Source organism: Crinia signifera, chromosome 5 (assembly GCF_055691185.1).
Source record: "Crinia signifera chromosome 5, ASM5569118v1, whole genome shotgun sequence".
Taxonomy (NCBI): Eukaryota; Metazoa; Chordata; class Amphibia; order Anura; family Myobatrachidae; genus Crinia; species Crinia signifera.
Window position 1 is genome coordinate 294253712 of NC_139221.1, and position 24397 is coordinate 294278108.

Sequence of the window (24397 nt, forward strand, 5' to 3'; positions counted from 1 at the left end):
GGCTAAGCAATTTCTCTACGTGAATGAACATGATTTGTCACAGACTATTGCTTTACAATTAGACATGTGCAACCGTCAGCAATGTGCTTCACTGCGACATTCAGCCATCTCCACACTGTTACTTTTCACCCTGTCTTATGCTGGCCACACATCAGACTAACTTTCATCCAACCATCCAACTAGTTGGTTGGATGGAATAAAAATCTGGTACTGGATGGGAGCAAATGTAATTTGTAATTCAGTCATTTGCTCTGAAAATCTGGAAATGGACAAAACCTGTTGCTCAGACAAAGTAATGTAGCTGAATCTGTTTGATTTAAATAATTTCACTCAATGTTTTTGTCCATTTTCCTGGGTTTGGGAGAAAATTGCTCTTTGTCATTTGCTCCCATCCAGAACCAGATTTTTATTCTATCCAACCAACTAGTTGGATGAAAGTTGGTCTGATTTGTGGCCAGTATTAATCATGGTCTGAATTATGGTGATTATGACAATGCAGGGTGTATCATTTGTGGCTCTCCATAATTGTGAACCCCTAGGACATACACCTGAAAAGCCCACTCTGTTTGCTCTTCTTCTATGCCTCCAGTCCGCAGCAAAGGCTATCTAAAATAAATCCCCTGATTTCATTCTGTATTCATCTCTGCATCATTGTAGATTGTTCTCCTCTCCATGCTGTGTTGCCTTATTGTCGGTTTGGATCAGAGGATATGTGGCAGTTGTACCCAACTGGACTCATATGTGACATATATACTGGTAGACGCTCAGTCAGTTCAGTGATATCACTCAGGTGCATGAAAGGGAGTGGTAATACTGAGTAAAGGTGGCCATACGCACGCAGATTTATCTTCAGATCTGGCTGGTTGGAACAAAAACATGGTTATGGATGAGAGCAAATGACAGTTGACCATTTGCTTGGAAATGCTGGAAAACTGACAAACTGTCACTCATCCATAACCATGTTTTGTTCCAACCAGCCAGATATGAAGATAAATCTTACTAGTGTATGGGCACCTTAAGAAAAAAAAAAAAACACATTGGGGTTTATTTACTCAAATGGAAGTGCTATTGAAAATAGGATGTTGCCTATATCAACCAATCAGAATCTACTTCTTATTTCTATAGTACCTTCTAGAAAATAATAGAATCTGGTTTGTTGCCCGTAGCAACATCCCATTTTCAATAGAACTACCATCTTAGTAAATAAATCCCATTGTTTCACCCCAGCCACTGAATGATACCAGTATCTAGATCACACTGGATTCAAATGTGGCTCAAAGTGTAACCTCTCAACTCGGTGTCCTTGCATTAGGTGGCAGGAGAGTAAGGGGCCCATTTATCCATGATCGTATTTTGACCCTGTTGGAACTATAGCTCCAATCTGTAACCCATAGGCTACAACCAGCTACCGATATCTAGATAAACAGTATTGCGGTAACTGTGGGAACAAATATCGGGAGTAATTTCAAAACTACAACCTTTACTGAATTAGGTCCAGTGTACGAGTTTGCGGAGGTCCGGGATTTTAGCAGAGATTGTCCATATTTTTAAAACGGAAATCATTTACATGTTAAAACCAAATTGGATTTGTTTTGTAAATGTTTGCCGCTTTAAAAATACGGGTAATCTTGGATAAAATCCCGGACATCCCCAAACTTGGACCCTGTTACATTTCTATGAATGTTTGCTTAAATTAGAGTGTTCTCTCTCTCTACAGATGGAGCCCCTCTCATGCTTGCAGGGGCTGGCGATTCTATTGCCAGCTCCCACTAGCCGCCAGGCCCCGCCAGCTGTCGGAAGGGGGCATGCGCGCACAAGACGCTCGTGTGCCCCGTTCCGACAGAGTTCGCCACCATCTCGCCGGTCCACACCACCTCTCGCCGGTCCACACAGAGCCCTGCTCTGAAGCGGAGACAGGCACGGTCCCGCTGCCCAGCCACCGACTGACTGGGACAAACATCCCTCTCCGCCAGCGCTCGTCAGAGGGGACGTTCTGGCGAGCCCTGGCAATGAAGGAGAGGGGCTCCATCTGTTAGTAATAAATACAACAATTGCCAAGGATCACACACACAAGGCCAATATTCCGCAACAATAAAAAATTTGCTATCGGCTATAAAAGAAGTAACTCCTGAAACATTCCATAAATGTAACATTTGTCTTATGCTGCTACGATATAAAATCCTCCCATCATGACGGAGGTTATCTTTAATTATGCATTCAATACACAAAGGAATAATTTGCTGAGTAGTTGCAGCTGTGGTTTAACAAATTATATTCTATCAAATAAAATATATGACCGTGTTGACATATCTCTGTGGTCAGCTGCCCAGGAAACCAGCGCAGAGCACGTACAGCGACCCACACACCGCTCCGTGCTGCACATGTCAACGCAACACTCTGATTCTGATTTATGCCTAACAACTGCGGATAGCTTTTGTAATAGTAATCGGTCTATTCAGAATTTTAATGATGTCTCACACAATGACAAGTAATTGATTTCCAGGCTCGATCACTATAGACAGGGATAGTTTTATTGCTCATAAAATAAAATAAAAAACATGGATGGTGAAAGAAGTATGAAGCTGAAACGTGTTGTTCTCTATTCCCATAAATAATGATAATGGAAATAGGAAACCTTTCATCTGTTATACTGCTTGACAGTCTTGACATGCTAATCCTCCTCATACTTGTATACATTAAGAACGCAAAATCATATTTCATGTGTTGGCATTAGAGCATCTTCTATTGGCTCTAAGATGAATATATAGGTTCAGTTCTGCACGATGGACGCGTTGTGTGTTCCAGAGCAGCTTATCGCTGGGATTTTATTGATGTTGGGCTACTATAATGTTTGTGTGTATATGCACATCACTGCCCAACATTGCGGCTCTTTGGTGAGAAAGCAAGGGGGAAATTTAATAGGATGAGAGATTCAGAAAGTGAAAGATTTGGTAAGAAATCTCCAGGTTTTTTTAAAGCGGCAATCATTTACACTGCAAAATCAAACTGGTTTTGCAGTGCAAATGATTGCCGCTTTAAAAAAACCTGGAGATTTCTTACCAAATCTTTCACTTTCTGAATCTCTCATCCTATTAAATCTCACCCCAAGGCCCTTATTCAGATCTGATCGCAGTACAAATTTGTTTGGAAAATGAACAAAACCATGTGCACTGCAGGTGGGGCAGATGTAACATGTGCAGAGAGAGTTATTGCCTCACAGTACTCACAGGTCATGGGTTTGATTCCCAATATGGTCCTAACTGTGCAGAGTTTGTATATTCTCACTCTACTTGTGTGGGTTTCCTCCGGGTACTCCGGTTTCCTCCCACATCCAAAAATATACTGGTAGGTTATTTGGCTCCTAACAAAATTTAAAAGGAAAACGAACTGACATTACTATTAATTACATTACATTAATACGGTGATAGTAAATTTCAAGTACTAACGAATGGTGCAAGTAACCTTCATAAGATATTAAAAATAATTTTAAAGCAGCTGTCTAGTAGACGTCTGGTAATATCAATCACTGGTAAAATCCACCAACGCGTTTCGCTATGTAGTAGAGCTTTTTCAAGGTGTGAACAAGCTCTACTACAGAGCGAAATGCGTTGGGGGATTTTACCAGTGACTGATATTACCATACGTCTAGTAGACAGCTGCTTTATGCCCTGAGAAACCGGACCAGCCTCCAGACCTAACATTGGCTACTATATTGGGAGACCACTCCATCCCCAGCCCATAATACACCTATTTGGCGTCAAGGAACAGCAGGAGACTCTATACTCCATAAAGCCAAGCTGGAACACATGATTTTCATGTTACAAAACTCGGTACTTGTGTACTTTCACGGCGCCAGCATGGCGCCGTGCGTCTGTGTCCCCTTGCAGGGCTTGCTGCGCTCACCCACGCTACGGGTTGGGTGGCTTGCTACGCTCACCACGCTATCTAAAATCAACTCCATGCCAACGTGGATAGTGGGGGTACGAACTATCCATGTTGGCATGGAGTTTACAGCCCCGCAGCTGAACACAGATGCACGGCGCCATCAGTTTGTTTTCCTTTTTGTATTTTGTGACACCCCCATTTTCTTTGTACTGCAGCTACTTGCAACCCAGCTCTAAGGTCTGCGCCCCAACCTGATTCACTTGATATCAGTTCCTTTTCCTCCTAACAAAAATAACCCTACAATGAATGTGTATGTGTGTGTGTGTGCATGTGGTAGGGAATATAGATTGTAAGCTCCACTGGGTCAGAGACTGATGTGAGGGATTGCGGAATATGTGTGCGCTATATAAGAAACTGTTAATAAATAAAATAAATAAATGGGCTTGATATGCTGCTGGGGACAGGGCCGATATATTGCTGCCATAAGAGTTTTTTATTTTTGATTTCCACTTTCATACATTTGATCATTTAGTCAGCTTTGGAGCTTAGCAGATGAATGCCTCAGCGTGTAGAAAGAATGTTTAATAACTTAATCCATCATTCGACCATGCTCTAATCTAGAGCTATTGTCAAGTTTTCCTTTCAAGTTACACTAAAGAGAGTCATTTCAGTATGACAGAATGTTCTTTCCCATCTGCAATTATTCAAAAAGAAAATTGTGTAAAAAAAAAGTTTTTCTCTGGAGGAATCATTTACAAAGCGCATTGGACGTACAGTGCCACAAGCCTAATGGTGCCCATACACGGTACAAATATTATATGCAATTTGGACTAGATCACATCGCATCACATACTATTTGCAATGCAATGAGATGCAAAGCAATCTACAGATGGAGCCGCTCTCCTCAGAGATGCATGTGCGCCCCATTCACCTGGAAGCCATGCAGCCTGCCCGTTTCCCCCCCGCTCTGTCCCTGCTCCCTGCCCATCCCATCTCCCCCCTCTCTCCCTGCTCCCTGCCCATTTCCCTGAAGCAGAGACGAGCAGGGAAGCACCCGATCCCCGCCGCCTTGCTGACAGGGATGCGCAAGCTAGTGAGCCGTTCACACATCCCCGTCCGCCTGCCCGCCATTCGCCAGCTAGGGGGATCTGGCGATCAGGCAGGCTGGCTGACAGCGGCTCCATCTGTAGTACAAAAAGTATGTGCGCCACATACTTTCTGTGCTGTGTGATGTGATGTGCGCGGCAGCGGGCATTGCATCGCACCCATTAAATTGTAACGTGTATGGGCACCTTTATTTTTGCATGGGTGCAAAAGTATGACACAAAACTAGTGCCAGCTAATTCAATTGATGCCAATAGACAACACTCTTGGGGATTGTGTTTCACCTGCCGGGGGGGACTAGTGTGTACTAGTTCCTAGCCCATTAACATGACTTGAAGGTGCCCATACACGTTGCAATGTATTGGTGCGATGTGATGCACACTCCCACGCACATCCCATCGCACAGCGCATAAAGTATGTGCTGCCTATACTTTTTGAACTAGATTGCATTGCACTGTGTATGGGCACCTTTAACAGTAATGTCAGAGACAGCAGCTGTGGATGGCTCAATGGAGAAACACATGAATTTCTCTGTGGGACGCCATCTAGTGGCTGCTGGTGCACAAAACACTTGCATTCCCTACATTGCGGGGAGAAGTAGCATTAGCATGTTATTATACAGTATATGATAATTATATATATACTATATATATATATATATATATATATATATATATATATGGCAAAATTGTTAAAGATCCATCTGTTTAGCTTTGGTGCAGGTAGTGAGAACAAAGTCACTGGAACCTCTTTATTAGGGCAGGTGCTGATGCCATTTCTAGGTAGATAATGGTCATCTTACAACCACCTTTACCCGCATGCCTAGTGGCAAATCTCTCAAGTGTGTCATATTCTATGCTATTAAGCAGAAGCACTGTAAATGGGAGGATTAGACAGTTGCCTTGTCACTTTAGAGCAGCAGGTTTGGGCCACATGTAGCAATCCTGCTACTACTGTAGCTAAAATAGAACTGTAAGGATAAAGAACTGCATATGTTAAAATTATAAGTTCCTTCTTGGCTTGGCCTTTTAGAAAAAATAACCAGGTCAGTAAATGGTTTGATGTGTTATTTGGTTTAAATTGTGGCAAGTTTTTTTACATGTTCAAAAGGGGCAGGGTATGAAATGCTCAGGACTGGTGATTGTCTAAGTCGACTGCTAATGGTTGACAGTGACTAGGTCGACGCCTATAAAGGTCAAAATACCTTAGGTCGACACTGCCAAAAGATCAACACAAGCTTATTGGCAAGGTCAACAGTTAAAGGGTTGACATGAGTTTTTTAATGACTTTTTGGTGTCTATGTAATCGCACGCGATTGGGACTGTTGAGTACTGCCAGTGGCAAAGACAGGATTTTTAGAGGGGGGTTTCCAAATGTAATCCAAAATCTCGCACTTTGGGGGAGTGGTAACAGCCCTGGATATTGGTATATTTAATATTTATACACTGGACACTGTATGGAATACAGTATTAATATTTTACAGTACATGTCTATAGTATAGGCTGTTTCAAATATTTAAATATGATAAGTGGTCAGGAAAAGGGTAAACATATAATAAATAAAGACACAAACATAATAGAACCAGTACTGCACTATCTAAGCTCACAATATCCCACTTCATAGTAAGGCTCCTGTCTCTTCCCCCTGGCAGCTGCTTTCTGGTCCCTTGTTATGTTTGAGGGCTCAGATCCACACATACAGTAAATGTGAAGACGCTGGTACACTGGGCATGTGCAGCAGCTCGGCTCCGTCCTTTACATGATGTGGTGGCAGCTCTACTGATCATATTATATACTAGTGCTATTGTTGTCATAATTTAAGGCACTTTTCAAGAGTAGGGGGGTTTCCGGGCAACCAGAGACCCCCCTGCGTTTGAATATGACTCCTGCCCACCAGGACCCTGGGATCAGAGCACTATGGAAGTTGATGTACTTCTTTAGGCAAGCCCTCTATCCTGAATGTAGAGGTACTTTCTCATTTGAAAGTCTAGAACTCGGCAGGCATTGTGCAATAAGCAGAGTACAGTAGCTTAGCTTAGGTCCATTAAATGAGCCGCTTGCCAAAATGTCTGAGAATCATCACATTTTGATCTTCAATCTTCTATTTTTTCCATCCTTCTAGACAAAGTACAAGGAAGCTGGCAAGAAAGGACTGTCCAACTGCCTGTACAAGAGGATGCCAGCAACATTAGACATTGTGTTCGCCAAGCAAGTTACACAGCTGCAGAGCGAGGTACTGTCTAGAACGTCTATGTTACCTATTACATTCTAGAGGATACTTTTTTAAACTTGGTGCTTGGAGGAATGTGCTGTGTCTCATGGCAGACAATTACTGTAGGTTCTCCCATTTTTCTAGCACCCTTTTAGAAACTAGAAAGAAATATCTAATGAATTACCATTATGTTCTGTACACATTTTCACGCTCTAAACCAGGCATGTCCAAACTGTGGCCCTCCAGCTGTTGTGAAACTACACATCCCAGCATGCCTTGCCATAGGCATGATGGGACCTGTAGTTTCAACAGCTGGAGGGCCATAGTTTGGACATGTCTGCTCTAAACAATAAAACCTGAGTTTATGTAATTGTGTAGCATTCACAGATATGTGAGGGTATGGGTTATATGTTCGACACAATTAAAGTCGACAGTCAATGGGTCGACCACTATTGGTCAACTGGTACAAGGTGGACACTTGAAAAATGTCAACATGCATTTGGTCGACATGGTCAAAAGGTTGAGACAAGCAAAATAACGTTACTTTTCTCAGGTTTTTGTGTCTATGTCGACACGGACACCGTATAAGCCTACTGCGTCCACTCACATGGCTCGCTGCGCCGTCAAACTTGACCTCTTCCCACTTTATCACTCTCCAAGGCTTAGCACATCCCCCCTAAGGGTGCAGCACTGCAGGCTTTTGGATGACCACAACACCATAGGCCGCACTTGTGGCTGGATTGTACCTGCAGTATAATGAAATAATATTCGCCTTTTCCCTATGGTTATGTTCTGTTTCATACTAATTACTGGCCAACAAGTCAAGTATCAAGAGCAGACACTGGCAGACAGATTGCAGCGCTGGCTGGCTGACTGCGGACTGTGTTTCCGTAACAGAAGGACCCTTGTGTCAGAAATCTGCCTGCTTTACTCGCTGCCAACTTTATAAAGGCAACACCCCAAAAACTAGGCTTTACGTATATTTATACATCTATAAATATTGGCGTCGTGTCGAGAGCTGAGCGTCCCGTCTGACCACTCAGTGCACAGTACAGTCCGTGCTGTGATCCCTAATCGCTGTTAGTCTGTAAATTCTGTTTCTACTCTCTGTATTACAGTATTCGCACTCTTTATTTGACAACGCCAACACCTGGGGGTTATTCTAGTTCATTCTTTCTGACAAAATCCTTCTTAGATGGACAAAACCATGTGCACTGCGGGTGGGGCAGATGTAACTTGTGCAGAGAGAATTAGATTTGGGTGGGGTTTTTCTTCAAAGTGAGATCTATATTGCAGTGTAAAATAAAGCAGTCAGTATTTTCCCTGCACAGAAACAAAATAACTCACCCAAATCTAATTCTATCTGCACATGTTACATCTGCCCCCCTGCAGTGCACATGGTTTTGTCCATCTAAGAAGGATTTTGTCAGAAAGAATGAACTAGAATAAACCCCAGAGTGACAGAAGAAATTGGTGTTTATTCAGAATGTTGTTTCCCTTTTATATTGGTTGCTGAAATAAATCATAAGTTACAGCATCAGTAATTCAATTCCGTTGCAGTTTACTTTTAATGCTAAAAGTTTTATATATTTTTTTATATATAAAACTAAACTTAGACCTGAAATAACAACTCGGAGACTTACTGTAGGTTGGGCGAAAAGTGTTATCTGTATTTATTAAAGAACTTTAAACTAATTTAATTGATTGTAATTAATTAATGGCTAATTATTTAAGCTCCACCCATAACTATCCTACCTAATCAACAAATATCCTAACCAAAAGTAGGATCTGCTCAGCCTCCTACATTGACTTCTCATCCATCCGGGTGGTGTTGCTGTCCCCAACCGGGTGATCCAGCAAAGGCCTATAGTCAATGAAGGTGAGCGCACCAAAAAACAACTATATACAACAAATCATCCTTTAACGAAGGCCTTAAATCAATTAACCTGACGTTTTTACCTGCCAAACATCAAATGCAAAGAAACACCCACCCACATCTAAATAAAGGGGAGGGAGGGCGAGAAACTCAGGAAAAAGAGGGAGACTCCTCCTCTTCCTGCAGCTCATATCCACAGCTCACTTTGCCATCCCTGCATCCTTATTGGATGCCGGGTCACATGCTTCACTAAGGTCACCACAGCCTGGGATGTTTAACCCACTAAATGTCTGTTTCAGTCATTCCACTCTTATTATTTCTGTACAAACAGGATTATACACTTGCTGCAGACGTTAGCAAACTAATTTCATTATGTAGGAACCAGATTTTTGGGCCAGATGCATCAATCTTCAAAAAGTGATAAAAAGGAGAATGATTCACCACCAGCCAATCAGCTCCTAACTGACATGTTACAGGCTGTGTTTGAAAAATGACAGCTAGGAGCTGTTTAGCTAGTTGTTTTTCACCATAGTTGCCAACCCTCCTGCATTATGCAGGAGACTCCCTGAAATAGCAGCAATCTCCCTCACTCCCTCATTAGTCAAGCAATCTCCCTCATGTCACCTAGCCCACATTACACTGTTACATTTTTGGGGAAAAAAGGAATGAGAGACAGATACATTTACATTGAATCATAAGCACCATTCCCCAGCACTTTACAAGTATAGTATCACTTACTAACTGCTTTGGGGCTCATCTACATTTGGATATAAGTCATTTTACAAGATTCCTCTCAGATGTAGCAGTGCTCACCCACGCTTCTAGGTGCCACGTTCACAATCTCTCCATATATGGAACTGGGCACGCCCTTTGGGTGGAGCATGACACGCCCCCTCAATGGGCGCTGTGCAAAATTCTATTACCAACTATAATCTCCCTGAAACTAGTTTTCAAAAGTAGGCAAGTACATTATGTTTTTTACTCTCCACTTTATTACTTTTTGGAGCGTAGTACATCTGGCCCTCTATCTCTTTCTACTTTATCTCCCTTCTGGGTGAAAGCTCACCCCCTTAGATACTGTATATTTCTATATATATAGCACCTATGTAACTGAATACCACTGGTTCATGTGAACATTGATATCTGATTTCACTGCAGAACTTCAAGGCGAAAATGGGGGAAGTATATCAAGCCTTGCATAGCGCTAAAGTGCAGAAGTTGCCCATAGCAACCAATCAGCTTCTGTTATTTCAAACACTGTTTGAGATAACTGACAGTGACAAGCTTGGTTGCTTCTGGTAACTTGTGAATTTCTCTCTGCAAGACTACATACATCTCCCCAAGGTCAAAGCAACGATTACCCTGCAACAGGTGACCACTGCTCCCATACTTCCCATAATAGGAGAGGGGAGGGGTCTAAGGGACAGGTAGAGGGGGGAAAGGATTAGATGAGGGAGTTGATTTTCTCATCTGTAGTGGGGCAGAAGGAGGACAGAGTTGGGTAGTTGGAGGGGGAGGATGATTGGGGTGGGTGGGCAGCAGAGGGGGAATGGGAGGAGATTCTGGGGGAGATTCTCTAAGCTAAAAATGCGGTAAAAACCCCGTTATCAGGGTTTTTACCGCATTTTGGGATGCAGTAAGCATCCCCCGCCGGGTTACCGCGGCGGGGGGCATCGCCAGAAAAATCTGGCGATGCCCCATAGAAGCCAATGGGCTTCTACCGCAACCCTCCGCCGCCCCGCGCTGACCCCCCGCCGCTCCGCACGGACCCCCGCTGCCCCGCATCGCCCCCTCACCTGTGTCCGGGCAGCACAGATCTGTGCTGCCCGGACCTGTGATCTCCTCCCTGCACTGATCCTCTTCCTGGTGCAGGGAGGAGGAGTGCCCGGCGCAGCAGCAGCAGCAGCAGCGCTGGGTGTGTGAGGGAGGGGGGAGCCGCCGGGACCTGCTGGGACCCGGCGACTCTCACCGCAAAGGACAGCTCTTAACGCAATAGCTGTCCTTTGCTATAATTATCGCATATGTTACAACATATGCGATAATTATAAATGCGATGGGCGGCGAAGGGGGGCGGAGATTCTTAGAGAATCTCCCCCATTGCGTCGGATTATCTCGATTTTAGAGAGGAAGAAAGAGCCAATGTCAGTGGCAGTGAGGGATTATGGTAGGAGAGGTGGAGGAGGGGCAAAGGAGAGTGTCGAAAGTTTCAAAGAGACAGCGGGGCTGGAGGACTGAGATGAGTGATTTGGAAAAAGATTGTTTGGCGAGGGAGAGAGCAGCGCTGTTGGAGGAGAGAATAAACGTGAAGAGTCTCCAGGGAGGACCGGATAGCAGGGTCAAGAGACCTGAGATTGCATCTGGTGACTGTGTGATAGATAGCTGGAGCAGGGGAACACCCTGCATTTCCTGGGCGTGTCCACAAAAATGGTGGGTGTGCCCAGAAAACGCCTGCAACTGTCGATGTCTGGTCTGGTAACATGACATCCGAGTCCACCCCGACTTTGGTTATGTCTGACAGAAATGCATGTGAATGTTGCCTTTCGCTCGGCGGATCTGGTCACATGACTAGATAAATGTATGTGTCTGGTACACGTCACAGCATTCCCTGATGTCTGGGAGAGGATAATTGTAGTCTTAGTACCTGGTTTTATCAAGTATTCATGTGCAGAAAAGAAAGTCCGTCAGTCCCTGGTGATATATTGCAGCAGATGCTCCATCTGTGGTCCTCTGAAATATGACACACAGTTTTCTTCATTGTAAATGCTACATTAATTTACAAGGTTGGAGACAAGTGTGGCAGTCACATTTCACAGCAACAGCCATCTGCTGAAGGGGAATTTACCAGACAACTACATCAATAAATGAAGCGCTTTTTTCTATTGTTGTCGGAAAAAATGAATCATATATCTTTGGCAAAGATAATTTCTCTGCCATAAATAAGGGCAGTGTTTGCAAAGCGTTGCCATACAATTAGTCATGTACAGGGTACAGAATTTCTTGTTTCACACTTGAACAAAATGAAACCAGATAAATCAATGTGTGATGTGAATCTCAGGGTGTGGTGCATAAAATCATATTGGACCAGAAGCAGGCCTTTGTTGTAAGTCTATGCCCTACTTTTGGAAACTAGTTTCAGGGAGATTATAGTTGGTAGTAGAATTTTGCACAGCGCTCCATTGAGGGGCAATGTCATGCTCCACCCAAAGGGCGTGTCTAGTTCCATATATATGGAGAGATTGTGAAAAGAGATTGTGAACGGGGCCCCTAGAAGCGTGGGTGTGTACTGCTACATCTGAGAGGAATCTTTTAAAATGACTTATATCCAAATGTAGATGAGCCCCAAAGCAGTTAGTTAGAGCTACTATACTGGGTAATGTGCTGGGAAATGGTGCTGATGAATCAATGTAAATGTATCTGTCTCTCATTCCTTTTTTACCCAAAAATTTAACAATTTTGGCTATTTCCGGCAGAAGCAGGTGGATTAGCGGCTATTCCGTCAACCCACCTGGTTTTCGGCAGGTCGGAACATTTCGACCTGCCAAAAAAACAAAACCCAGCTAGCATTAATTAGATCGAACCCTTCTGAACCATTCATGTCAAAAACTGGTGTCTTTTCGGCAAGACGGCAGTTTCGACATGCATTGAATATACCCCTTAGTCGCAATCGCGAACAACAATATATAGCAACAGCAATCACAAGAGCACATCTAAATTAGGTCTATGGTGCAAAGAAAAACTGTATTCTATAGCAGCTAATAAGCGATCAGCTTTTAGCAGCTAATTTTAATCTGATTGGTCATCATCTGTGACATCACACGGTTATTGTTTAGGTTATTAATTAAGGGACGCAGATGTATTAAACCTGGCGAAGAGATAAACTGGAGAAAAAGTGGAAGGAGTTAACGCACCAGCCAATCAACTTCCAACTGTCATATTTCAAACACTGCTGATTGGCTGGTGCGTTATCTCCTTCCACTTTTTCTCCACTTTATCTCCAGTTTATCTCTTCGCCAGGCTTAATACATCTGCCCCATTGTCTTGTTATGTCTTTTCTTCCTGACACAGAACAGTGGTAAATGTTTTTTTCATTAACATCTGGCCAATGAGTTAATGTTGGTGATTTGTGTGCAGGCTCTTTACAAGCAGAAATATGATGCGGAAAAGGGAAAATCATCGTACGCACAAATGTTGGAGCCTCCTGAAATGAAACATGCAAAAGAAGTGAACAAACACCAGAGTAATGTGAGTAATTATCCTATGTCATGGCTAGCGTGTTACCGCGTGAGATTCCCCGAGACAGCTCATATATCCTGTGCATTGTGTGTAATCAGGGGCCACAATGTGATGTGCTAAGCCTACAGACCTCCCCATTGTAAATTTACTACACAAGGACACAGCGCATTAGCATATTAATGAGGTGGGAGATGAATATATCATCAACCGCACATGTTAAGTGATTGAAAATGGACAAACTACGGGGTAAGTTTAAAAAAGCTTCTAAAAATGAAAAGAGGTTGCTCAAAACAACCAATCAGATTCTGTCTATTATTTTTGAGGACAATTGATAATTGATAGAGAGAATCTGATTGGTTGCTATGGGCAGAATCCCCTCTTTTCATTTTAAGAGGCTTTAGTCAATGTACCCTACATGTGATTCCATCCTGGACTTATTTTGGTCCACATGCAACGATACAAATTTCTCAGCGTTGCATGCGGACTAAACGCCACCCCCTCCCCTCGCACGTCGGGTTGCCCACATGGCTGCAAAATGGATGTTTTGGCAAAAAATCCATTTGCAGCCTATGGGAAGACACCCACATCATTCGATGGTCGGCTACCATTGATTGATATGGTGCGCACACGCATATCTATGTGACTCTCAGGTCCCTTAGATATATGTGCACCCTCGACTGGAACAGGGTGGGCAGCTGACGTCCAGTGAGGTCAGCTGCCCGCCTCCCGCACCCGTGCCAGCGGGCAATTTGCATGGGAATCCCCGGGCCCCTGCCACATGCCCCCCTCTCAGTCTTGGGCTCTGTTCACCGTGGCCACATGCACCTGGCGCATGCACATGTGAATTTGCATGTGAGCGTGAGGACCAGAATAAACCCCCCTGTTCCTTAGTATGCTCTGTAAGGGGTACATTGACTAAGAATTGTGTTTCGTCAAGATTTCATTCTCCTGTCTTTTTTGAGATTTACTAAAGACAAACATGGGGGTAAGATCATGATTCTGGGGGTGATTCAGATCTGCCTGTTGCAAAACTGAATTCGCTCCTTTGTCCGATGTTAGGGGTTGTGCATGTACAACCCAACCCCATCCGGGTGGGGGCAAACTTTCACCAGGGCGGTGGGCGGCATATAACTGCTCGCTAGGCTGCGACTATAAGAACAGGACTGAATCCAGCCCTCAATATATCATTGAACCAACTTGCAAATACTTTCCATAAAAAACAATAAAACACCTGGATTTACTAGGAAACATGGGAACGTGAAGCAAACTGTGACCAGAATCTGGTTCTAGTTCTGCCTGTGAGTTGCATGTTCTGCTGAAACCAGCGCTCACTGATCAGTGTGTTCTGTACACTGCATCTCTAATACCTCCCCTTTTCCACCAAATCCCAGGTCAGACCTGGGATTTTTAACCCGAGATTTTCCCAGGTCATACCTGTCTTGATACAGAATAAAGAAATGGTTACAAAAATAAAGGGAAAAAAATGATGGAATGCGCAGTCCAATGTCGGGCAGCGACTAAGCACCCACTCTCGTCTCCGGCTGTGCGGTTTTGTGCAGAGTGATGAGGTCAGAGGTCACGCCGAGTAGCCCACCAGCATTTCTTCTTATTAGAGAGGCCAATCCGGGAATCCAGGGATTGATGAAATGCCCTGGGATTTGCATCCCTATTTATAACATAGGGTACAATCAGTGGCGTAACTATAAATTTTGCGCCCCACTGCCAAAATGTTTGTGGCGCCCCCCCCAGGTATAACAGAGAAGCTGAAGCAGGAGAGAGGAAGAGAGACCAGCAGACACTGCTGCTTCCCTTAGCTACAACGCATCCCAGGCCGCCCTAGCACGCCCATCCTGTACACAGTAGCCAATAGCCGGCTCTGTGTACAGTCAATTGAATCAGTTGGGGGATTTGTCATCTCTGCCATGGCCGCACCCGCGCTGCGTCTGACTTGCCTCTGGTGCTCGGCCAGTAGACAGCGGCAGGCAGCAGCATGTCAGTGTATCGAGCGGGTGCCGGTACCCACACAGACCCTGCTGCCACTTGCTCTCCCAAGCGGCAGCTGGGGCTGCCTTACAGTAGTTACGCCACTGGGTACAATACAGTGCAGTTATGTTGCGGTTTGCTCTTGCCTTAGTGTTTTTGCTCTGTTACAGGTGTCCTATAAAAAGGATGCACTGAATATGCACACGTACACGGAGGTGCTGGACAGGCCGGACATACAGAAGGCCACAGAGATCTCCAAGATCATCAGCAATGTAATCATTTTATTACCATGTTTACATTTATTTTGCTCACATTTTATTGGACGGATACTAACTGCTAAAAATAAGTATGGAATGGAAATCATGGCCCCTCTATGACGCCTCCATATGCTTTGGGCATGTGATGAAAGACTACAGGGACATGCATTAAGTCTCCCAAAAGAGATAAAGGGCCTCATTCATTCCTGTTAGCAAGTCTGCAATTTTTTCAGATGGACAAAACTCTGCTGCACTGCAGGTGGGGCAGATGTAACACGTGCAGAGAGAGAGAGAGAAAGTTAGATTTGAGTGGGGGGTGTGTTCAAACTGAAATCTAATTTGCAGTGTAAGAATAAAGCAGCCAGTATGTACCCTGTACAGAAACAAAATAACCCCACCCAAATCTACCTCTCTCTGCACATGTTACATCTGCCTCACCTGCAGTGCAGCATGGTTTTTTTCCATCTGCAAAAACTACAACCTTGCAAACAGGTCTGAATGAGGCCCAAACTGTAGAAATTGCCCTGTAGCTACCAATCAGGTTATTTTTATCATTTCGATATTGTCTTTTATGTCTGTCATTTCCAATCAGAGCTTGGGTTCGTGGTTATCATTTCACAGTCTATAAAATAACTGTTGCTACGGTAATTTCTCCACTTTGGGGGTTATTCTGATTCACTCGCAAAGGCACAATCACCCTCTATTGGACAAAACCATATGCACTGCAGGTGGGGCTGATGTAACATTTGCAGAGAGAGTTAGATTTGGGTGGGGGTGTACTTCAAACTGATATCTACTGTATATTGCAGTGTAAAAATAAAGCAGCCAGCATTTACCCTGCACAGAAACAATAAAAACCCCAAATCTACCTCTCTGCACATGTCACATCAGCCCCACCTGCAGTGCATATGGTTTTGTCCATTAGAGAGGGATTGTGACTTTGCAAGTGAACTAGAATAACCCCCTTTATCTGTTTATATATCACCCCGGCTCAGATACTGGACTTGTTAGAGGTTGCCTGCTCTCATTTCCAATAGCTTGTACAGTACCTGGACAACCCACGTCATGTTTGTCCACTCCCAAGACCAGCCTCATAATTAAGTAGTATGTCCTAACACGGAATGCCTATTTGTCTCTCTATGTAGATTGACTACAAGAAAGGCAGAAGGGACATGGACAGTGAGCCCACAGTGATTGGAAGACCGGACTTTGAGCATGCAAAAGAAGTGTCAAAGCTCAGCAGCCAGGTAATGAACTGTAAGATCCCAGTGTTCCATATGCTTGGAGCAGGGCCCTCTTCCCTCCTGTTCTCCCAGCCCTCTTTTCTCACACGTCATATTCAGCTCTCTCCTCAGCGACCATTTATACCCGCATCTCTTCTCGCTCATTACCGTTCATCTCTTCTAATGACTAGATTAGTCCATACGAACAGGGTATTTCCTACACCGATCACCACTGCAGCCTCATGTGAGGAGTGTGGACACCTCCATGTATGCAGCCAATTTGAAAGTGATAGCTAAATAGTGTACCGAACCTTGATCGAATTGTATTACCGAATCGAGCTCTCAACAGTGGAGAATCCTGGGACCTTACCATTCTCCCACTTAAGCGCTTTTGAGAACCGTTACAATTCTGGGTCTGCACCACCCTTGGTATTTCTTGAACCCCTTCTCAGTTATTCATCCTATATATGTACTTAGCAATTTTGTATGTTTTATGTTAATAAAACTGTATTAGGTACTCTTTACCTAGAACGGCGCCCGCGATTGGCATCGCGGGCGTCGGGGGTAAAAAATCGCGGGCATCGCGGGTACATAAAAAAGCGATGCCCGCGATTTTCCCATAGGGATCAATGTTAAAACTGTGATTGGACGCGATTTTACTGTTAAATGCCTCAATGCCCGCGATTTTTACATAGTAAACAATGTTAAATGGGCCACAGAGCCCTAATAGTGCCCTTGAACTGTGAAATGGCCCCCACAATTGTTAACGCCACCCCACGATCAACGTCAACCCGAAGCGTGGCAAGCGCAGCGAGCCCGTGAGGGGCGGCGGTACGCGTCCTCCGAGCTTTTCATACCCCCACTATCCACGTCGGCGTGGAGTTGAGAATAGAATAGTGTGGCGAGCGCAGCGAGCCACCGAGCCCGAAGCGTGGCGAGCGCAGCGGATACCTTCACAGGTAAACGCGTCCCTTCGCGGGCTTCACAGGTGTCCGCGTCGCCATGGACACCTGGGAAGCCCGCGAGGGGACGCGTATAACTGTGAAGGTATCCGCGTCCCCTCGCGGGGCTCGCTGCGCTCGCCACGCTTCCGGCTCCGTGGCTCGCTGCGCTCGCCACACTATTCTATTCTCAACTCCATGCCGACGTGGATAGTGGGGGTATGAAAAGGTCGGAGGACGCGTACCGCCGCCCCTCGCGGGCTCGCTGCGCTCGCCACGCTTCGGGTTGACATTGATCGTGGGGTGGCGTTAACAATTGTGGGGGCTATTTCAGACTTCACAGTGACTATTTGGGCTCTGTGGCCCATTCAACATTGTTTCCTATGTAAAAATCGCGAGCATTGAGGCATTGAACACTAAAATCGCGTCCAATCTCACTTTTAACATTGATCCCTATGGGAAATCGCGGGCATCGCATCGCACCCGTTTTTTAGTGCATTCGATGGTCGCGATGGGCGCCGTTCTAGGTAAAGAGTACCCTGTATTATACTATATACCTTCCATTTCTTTTCTTCTGGCCTTACGCTTAATATCACAGTGATCTGTGAAATACCTTGAAAGGAAAGGCACCGTGAATCTGTATATCTTAACAGTACAAACCTGTTACAGAGGCGTTGAAAAGGAGACGATTACCCCCTATAAGGGGCATACAGTAGTACCCTATATTTGAGCGCCGGTTGAGGGAACACCCTGTTTGTACTTCCATACTCACCATTGCAGAACTTCAGTTGGTGTGGGGTCACCAGTTTTGGGCTTGAACCTTCCAAAGGCTGCTCCATTTTAGCACATTGATTGAGGATGATTTATTCCATTCTATATCCATGCTGATAGCTTTTGTATGTGGTCACTACAAGCACAATACATGGTGGGCCAGCTTTTTAGAGTGCTGACGATAGATGGACTTGTCCGGTTTGGCCACCTAAATGACCTTGGTCCATTTGCTTAGTGGATTATCAGATTCGACCTAATAAAGTTGCACTAAATCCAAGGTTTAAGAAGATCAGCTTGATAAAACTTGTAAGATGACCATGTATTGGACAGTATGTGGCAGCATACAGTATATAATAATATTATATCAAACAGGTTAGAGTTGATCAGGTTCAGGTGTGGGGGGGGGGTGCAGGCTTAGGTTAGGCACTAACATGGTGGTTTAGGAACAGGCTGCTAGAAGAAAGGGTTAGGGGAGTTGTGTGTGTGTGTGGGGGGATACCCCTTTTGGGATTCCATCCATCAGAATACCGGTGTCGGTATATTGACCACCGAACATTTGTTTGTATTTCGTACAATAACCCTATATACTACAGAGCACTGAAGAGAATAGTTCTCCTGTTTCAGATTCCTTCATCACCGTCACGTTTTCACAAACTTGTATCTGTGAACATTAATAGAAAAAATTATAATTTATCCTGATATTCAGTTTGCTTTTCTTTTCTTTGACCAGGTGAAGTACAAGGAGCAGTTTGTAAAGGAAATGAAGGAGAAGGCCTCGTGCTACAACCCATTAGACAGCGCATCCTTCAAGCAGGCCCAAGCTGCATCTGCCCTTGCCAGTGACGTACGTCCTTCATGTTACGATTACCACTTGTGTATATATATGCAGGAATTACGTAGTTACCATGTGAGAGTCACTGTTTGGCTTCTAGGCTTTGTGCGCTATGAGATGTTCAAAATCACACACAGCCCAAAAACACAAATGCGTTACAATGGGTGTATGCTCAAAGCTGATGTTGCAATCGGAAAAAAGTATCAGAAATCCTGTGACAGACGACCCTAGGCATTGACTGACTTATTGCTGGTATTGCACAAAACTGGTCCAGTTAATGGGCGTGTTATGAATGTGTTGCCGTCAGGGCCGGAGCCACCACTAGGCAGGACTAGGCATTTGCCTAGGGCGCCGGCCACTGGAGGGCGGTACTGAGCCGCCGAGGTACCATAGAGAGGTACCAGAAAGCATCCCATCCCGCCCGGCGTGGCTGCCCACTGCGCACGCCGCCTGCTGTCTGCTGGGGGATTTCAGTGAGGATGGAGATGCGGCTGCCCCCCGTGCGAGCCGCCAGCTCCCTGCTGGGGGGATTCAGCGAGGATGGAGACGCGGCTGCCCCGCGCGAGCCGCCGGCTCCCTGCTGGGGGGATTTAGCGAGGATGGACAATTGGGACTCGCAGCATCTGGAAGCTGCATATCAGTACAGCAGGTACAATGCTCCATTGGGGTGCGGGCGCCCGCCGCAGTATCGCCCGCAACCCCCCCCCTGCGGGCGATAAGTGCGGGCGGGCAGCGCGGGGGGTTTTGCCTGGGGCGGGCGGGGGGCTTGCACCAGCCCTGGTTGCCGTTGTGTGAATGCAATGGCGGATTTCACAGACAGGCAGCTGAAGGCAACAGAGGCCATGGTCAGACGGTCAGACGGAGAAACTGCAGTTGCCAAATATTGCTGACTAATGACTATGCAACCCATCCGCAGTCATCCTTGTTTCACCTCCTGTGTTTTTCCCCTTCCTCCTTGTTATGTAATCAGACGAAGGCTGATGACTCAGTTTCCATCAAGCACCTTTGTAGTTTGAATAATACATGCACCACTTCTATTATACAACCACACAATTATCCTTACACAACCTTATTTTGTGAATACATTTAGTTGCCGTCCTTGTTAATAAATTGCAGAGCTCAAGTAAATACTAAATCAAATGAAGGCATTAGGTTTATCCAATGTCCTATTACTTTTTATGTTGATTCAAATCTGTAGCTGATTGAAAAATAAAATCCTCATTATGGTACAACAGAATACAGGTTGGCCACCGATTTTTCAGCACCTGACGGTCTGGCATCTCTTTTAATTCGGACACATCAGGTGCCGGGGAAAAAAAATAGGATTCCGTGGAATGTAGACTGTGGAAGGGCTTAGAAGGCCAGCGGGAGGGTTTTGGGAGGCGGCAAGGAGGGGCGGAGTCACGCTGCGGTGGTTGTTGCGATTCTGGGCGGGAGATGATGAGCAGTGGAAGTCACAATGTTGGGGGCAATGAGCAGCAGAGAGAGACACGTGGGCGTCCGGGGTGACAGACTGTCACGATCCGAGCTCTCAGACAGACTTTCTTACCGGCTAAGTGCCTCCGCAGGTTCAGCTTGCGGTCCAGACGTCACCCCTGCCGGCGTCCTGTCTGCCGTGCGCCATCACCGCTGCCATCCTCCAGTCTGCTCAGCGCTGCTGAGTCCGCGGCTGCGCGGCGCACCGCTCTCCTTGTCCCCAGTGACAGTACTCAGTGCACGGCAATCCACCTGTCCGCCGCCATTGCTCCCAGTATCCAGCATGGTGTGCACAAACATACTTTCCCGCCATAGCCTGACATGGGGGCTGCCATGTTTTCCCAGTCACATGTCATTCCCATCCAATCCTGTGTGATCTGATCTCCCAGTCATACCTGCCCGGCCAATCCTGGCCACCCAGTGGGTATAAGTATGCTGGGAGCTCTCAGATCAATGCTAGTGCTTCAGTTGTCTCCTGTATATGGTCAGCTGTCCTTGTCTCCGTGCAAGTGTGTTTTATCCGCTGGTGTTGTCTTCCATGCTGCAGTGTATTCCAGGTTATTCCATCTCCTGTTGATATCCAGGTTATTCCATCACCTGTGAGCCTGCCTCGTCAGCCCAGCGATCCAGCCTAGCTCCAGGACTCTGGTCCTCCGATGCTCCAGCATCATCTGCCTCCGATGTTCTACCATCGATAGTCCGACATTCCGGACCCACAGTCAGCTCCTACCTTCCGTCCGTCATTCCGGACCCACAGTCTCCATCATCCGTCTCCGATGTTTCACCATCGATAGTCCGACACTCCGGACCCACAGTCAAGCTTCCGTCCGTCATTCCGGACCCACAGTCAAGCTCCTTCCTGCCGTCCGTCATTCCGGACCCACAGTCTCCATATCCGATATCCATCCGATGTTCCACCATCGATACTCCATTCAGCATCCCTGTAAAGTATTGCAATCCGTATGAACTGTCATTTCTCCTGCATACTTTACTGCCTGTATTATTACAACCTTCTGCATAATAAATCTGGTTGTACTTTTACCTCTGACTGCTTATTGGCTCTGGGTGCACTGTCGCGCAGTTCATGCGCAGGGGTCCTCTCCAACCTCCCCGGTTCAGGTACCGGTCCAGGTCCCCACCAGAGGTCTCAGTCTTGTCGACTGAGTCCCCTGGTGTGACAGTAAGCACTAGCCAAATGGATCCAGCCGCAAACCAAGCTTCTCCACCCAGCCCTGTACAGCAACTGGCTGTTCGCTTGGATCAGCAAGAGGCTGCGCAGAGCCAAGTGATTCATTGCCTGCAAGATCTGTCTTCCCGGCTGGATAAGTTACAGACCACTCTCAGTGGCCCTGAGCCTGTCAGAGAACTTCCAAGTCCCGTTCATCCTCCTGTAATGGCTGCTGCACCTCGCCTTCATCTGTCTGTCCCCACCAAGTATGATGGGAACCCCAAGACCTGTCGAGGCTTTCTCAATCAGTGTGAGATTCACTTCGAGCTGCAACCCAGCAACTTCCCTACTGAAAGGGTCAAGATCGCCTACATCATCTCCCTCCTGTGTGGAGCGGCACTAGAGTGGGCGTCTCCCTTATGGGAAAGATCTGATGCCATCCTGTCCAATTACAAGGACTTCGTGTCAACATTCCGGCGTATCTTCGATGAGCCTGGGCGATCAGCATCTGCCTCCACTGAACTCCTCCGTCTCAGACAGGGATCCCGCTCCGTCGGGCAATATCTGGTCCAGTTCCAGATTCTGGCGTCAGAACTCTCCTGGTGTGATGGGGCCTTATACGCAGCTTTCTGGCATGGCCTATCCGATCGTATCAAGGATGAACTTGCTACAAGAGACTTACCCTCAGGTCTAAGTGACCTTATTTCATTGTGTGTTAAAGTAGACCTACGCTTCCGAGAAAGGGCTATAGAACGTCACAAGAGCGCTCCAGTTAAAGTGCCAACTCCTCCGTCTTCTTTACCCACTGCTCCTGCGGTCCATTCCAAAGAAGAACCAATGGAGATAAACCGCTTCCGTTTGTCTCCAGGAGAACGTCGATGTCGACGGTTGGCACAGCTCTGCCTGTATTGTGCCGATCCTGCACATCAAATTTCTGCATGCCCAAAGCGTCAGGAAAACTCCTCCTCCTAGCCCGTCAAGGAGAGGGTAGGCTAGGAGTAATTAAGTCCTCTCCATCAGCAACCGATTGTGTCCTTCCAGTTTCCCTACAAGTTGGTCAGCATTTCAAGACTGTCTCCGCGCTTCTTGATTCCGGTGCCGCTGGCAACTTTGTTACTGCAGAACTGGTCCGCAAGTGGGGGTTGCCCACTGAAAGTCTTTCCAAGACTGTCTTCCTTACTGCTGTGGATGGCAGTAGGATTCCTGATGCGACAGTCTCCCGCAGAACTTTGCCACTTACAGTGAAAGTGGGAGTCCTGCACACTGAACTCTTGTCCTTCCTGGTTTTACCCCGAGCCACTCATGCTCTGGTTCTGGGTTTACCCTGGCTCCGTCTTCACAATCCCCGTCTTGATTGGAAGACATCCGAAATCCTTTCCTGGGATCCTTCCTGCTCTGGTACCTGTCTCCAAAAGGTACTTCCAGCTCGTCATTCTTCAGCCGATGCAGCAGACCTTCCGCCTCTTCCCTACCAAGAGTACTCAGATGTATTCAGTAAGTCTGGCGCTGATGTCCTACCTCCTCACAGACCGTGGGATTGCCCTATTGAACTCATCCCAGGCAAAGAACCACCCAGAGGTAGAACCTATCCTCTCTCTCTTCCAGAGACTCAAGCCATGACCAGTTACATCAAGGAAAATCTGGCAAAGGGATTCATCCGTCCTTCGACTTCTCCTGCTGGCGCAGGATTCTTCTTCGTCAAAAAGAAGGATGGAGGCCTACGTCCCTGCATTGATTATCGCGGCCTCAATGACATTACAGTAAAGAACCGATATCCGTTGCCTCTCATCACCGAGCTGTTTGACCGTGTCAGCGGTGCAACCATCTTTACAAAACTCGATCTGAGAGGTGCATACAATCTCATCCGCATACGAGAGGGCGACGAGTGGAAGACGGCGTTTAATACCAGAGACGGCCACTATGAGTACCTCGTCATGCCCTTTGGGCTCAGCAATGCCCCAGCCGTGTTCCAGCACTATGTCAATGAGATCTTTCGGGACATTCTTTACAGTCATGTAGTTGTATATCTCGATGACATTTTAATCTACGCCAATAACATCACAGAACATCGTTATTGGGTCAAAGAGGTTCTGTCCCGGCTGCGAGCTAATCATCTCTACTGTAAACTGGAGAAGTGTGTCTTCGAGGTGAAGTCTATACCCTTCCTAGGGTACATTGTCTCCGGTTCCGGTCTTCAAATGGATCCAGGAAAACTGCAGGCCATCCAAGATTGGCCAATTCCCTCTTCGCTGAAAGGTATTCAACGTTTCCTGGGTTTTGCCAATTATTACAGAAAATTCATTCGTAACTTCTCTTCTATTGTGGCTCCCATCACTGCCTTGACAAAAAAGGGGTCTAATCCAGCGAAGTGGCCGGCAGAAGCCATCGAAGCCTTCCATCTGTTGAAACAGAGGTTCACTTCCGCTCCTGTCTTAAG

The 24397-nt window shown here is 46.1% G+C and overlaps 2 protein-coding genes across 10 annotated transcripts in view; both read left to right on the forward strand.

Annotated features, from left to right (window-relative positions):
* Positions 1–24397, forward strand: part of LOC146081212 (LIM zinc-binding domain-containing Nebulette) — a 236469-nt gene that overhangs the window by 155235 nt on the left and 56837 nt on the right. The gene's annotated exons all lie outside the window — the stretch shown is intronic.
* Positions 1–24397, forward strand: part of LOC146081210 (uncharacterized) — a 108941-nt gene that overhangs the window by 42393 nt on the left and 42151 nt on the right. For all 8 annotated transcript variants that reach the window (XM_083189301.1, XM_083189307.1, XM_083189302.1 and 5 more), the window contains 5 exons: positions 7111–7221; positions 13208–13318; positions 15463–15564; positions 16695–16796; positions 19215–19328. In XM_083189301.1, coding sequence (XP_083045427.1) covers positions 7111–7221; positions 13208–13318; positions 15463–15564; positions 16695–16796; positions 19215–19328 — 540 coding nt within the window. The remainder of the gene's footprint in view (positions 1–7110; positions 7222–13207; positions 13319–15462; positions 15565–16694; positions 16797–19214; positions 19329–24397) is intronic.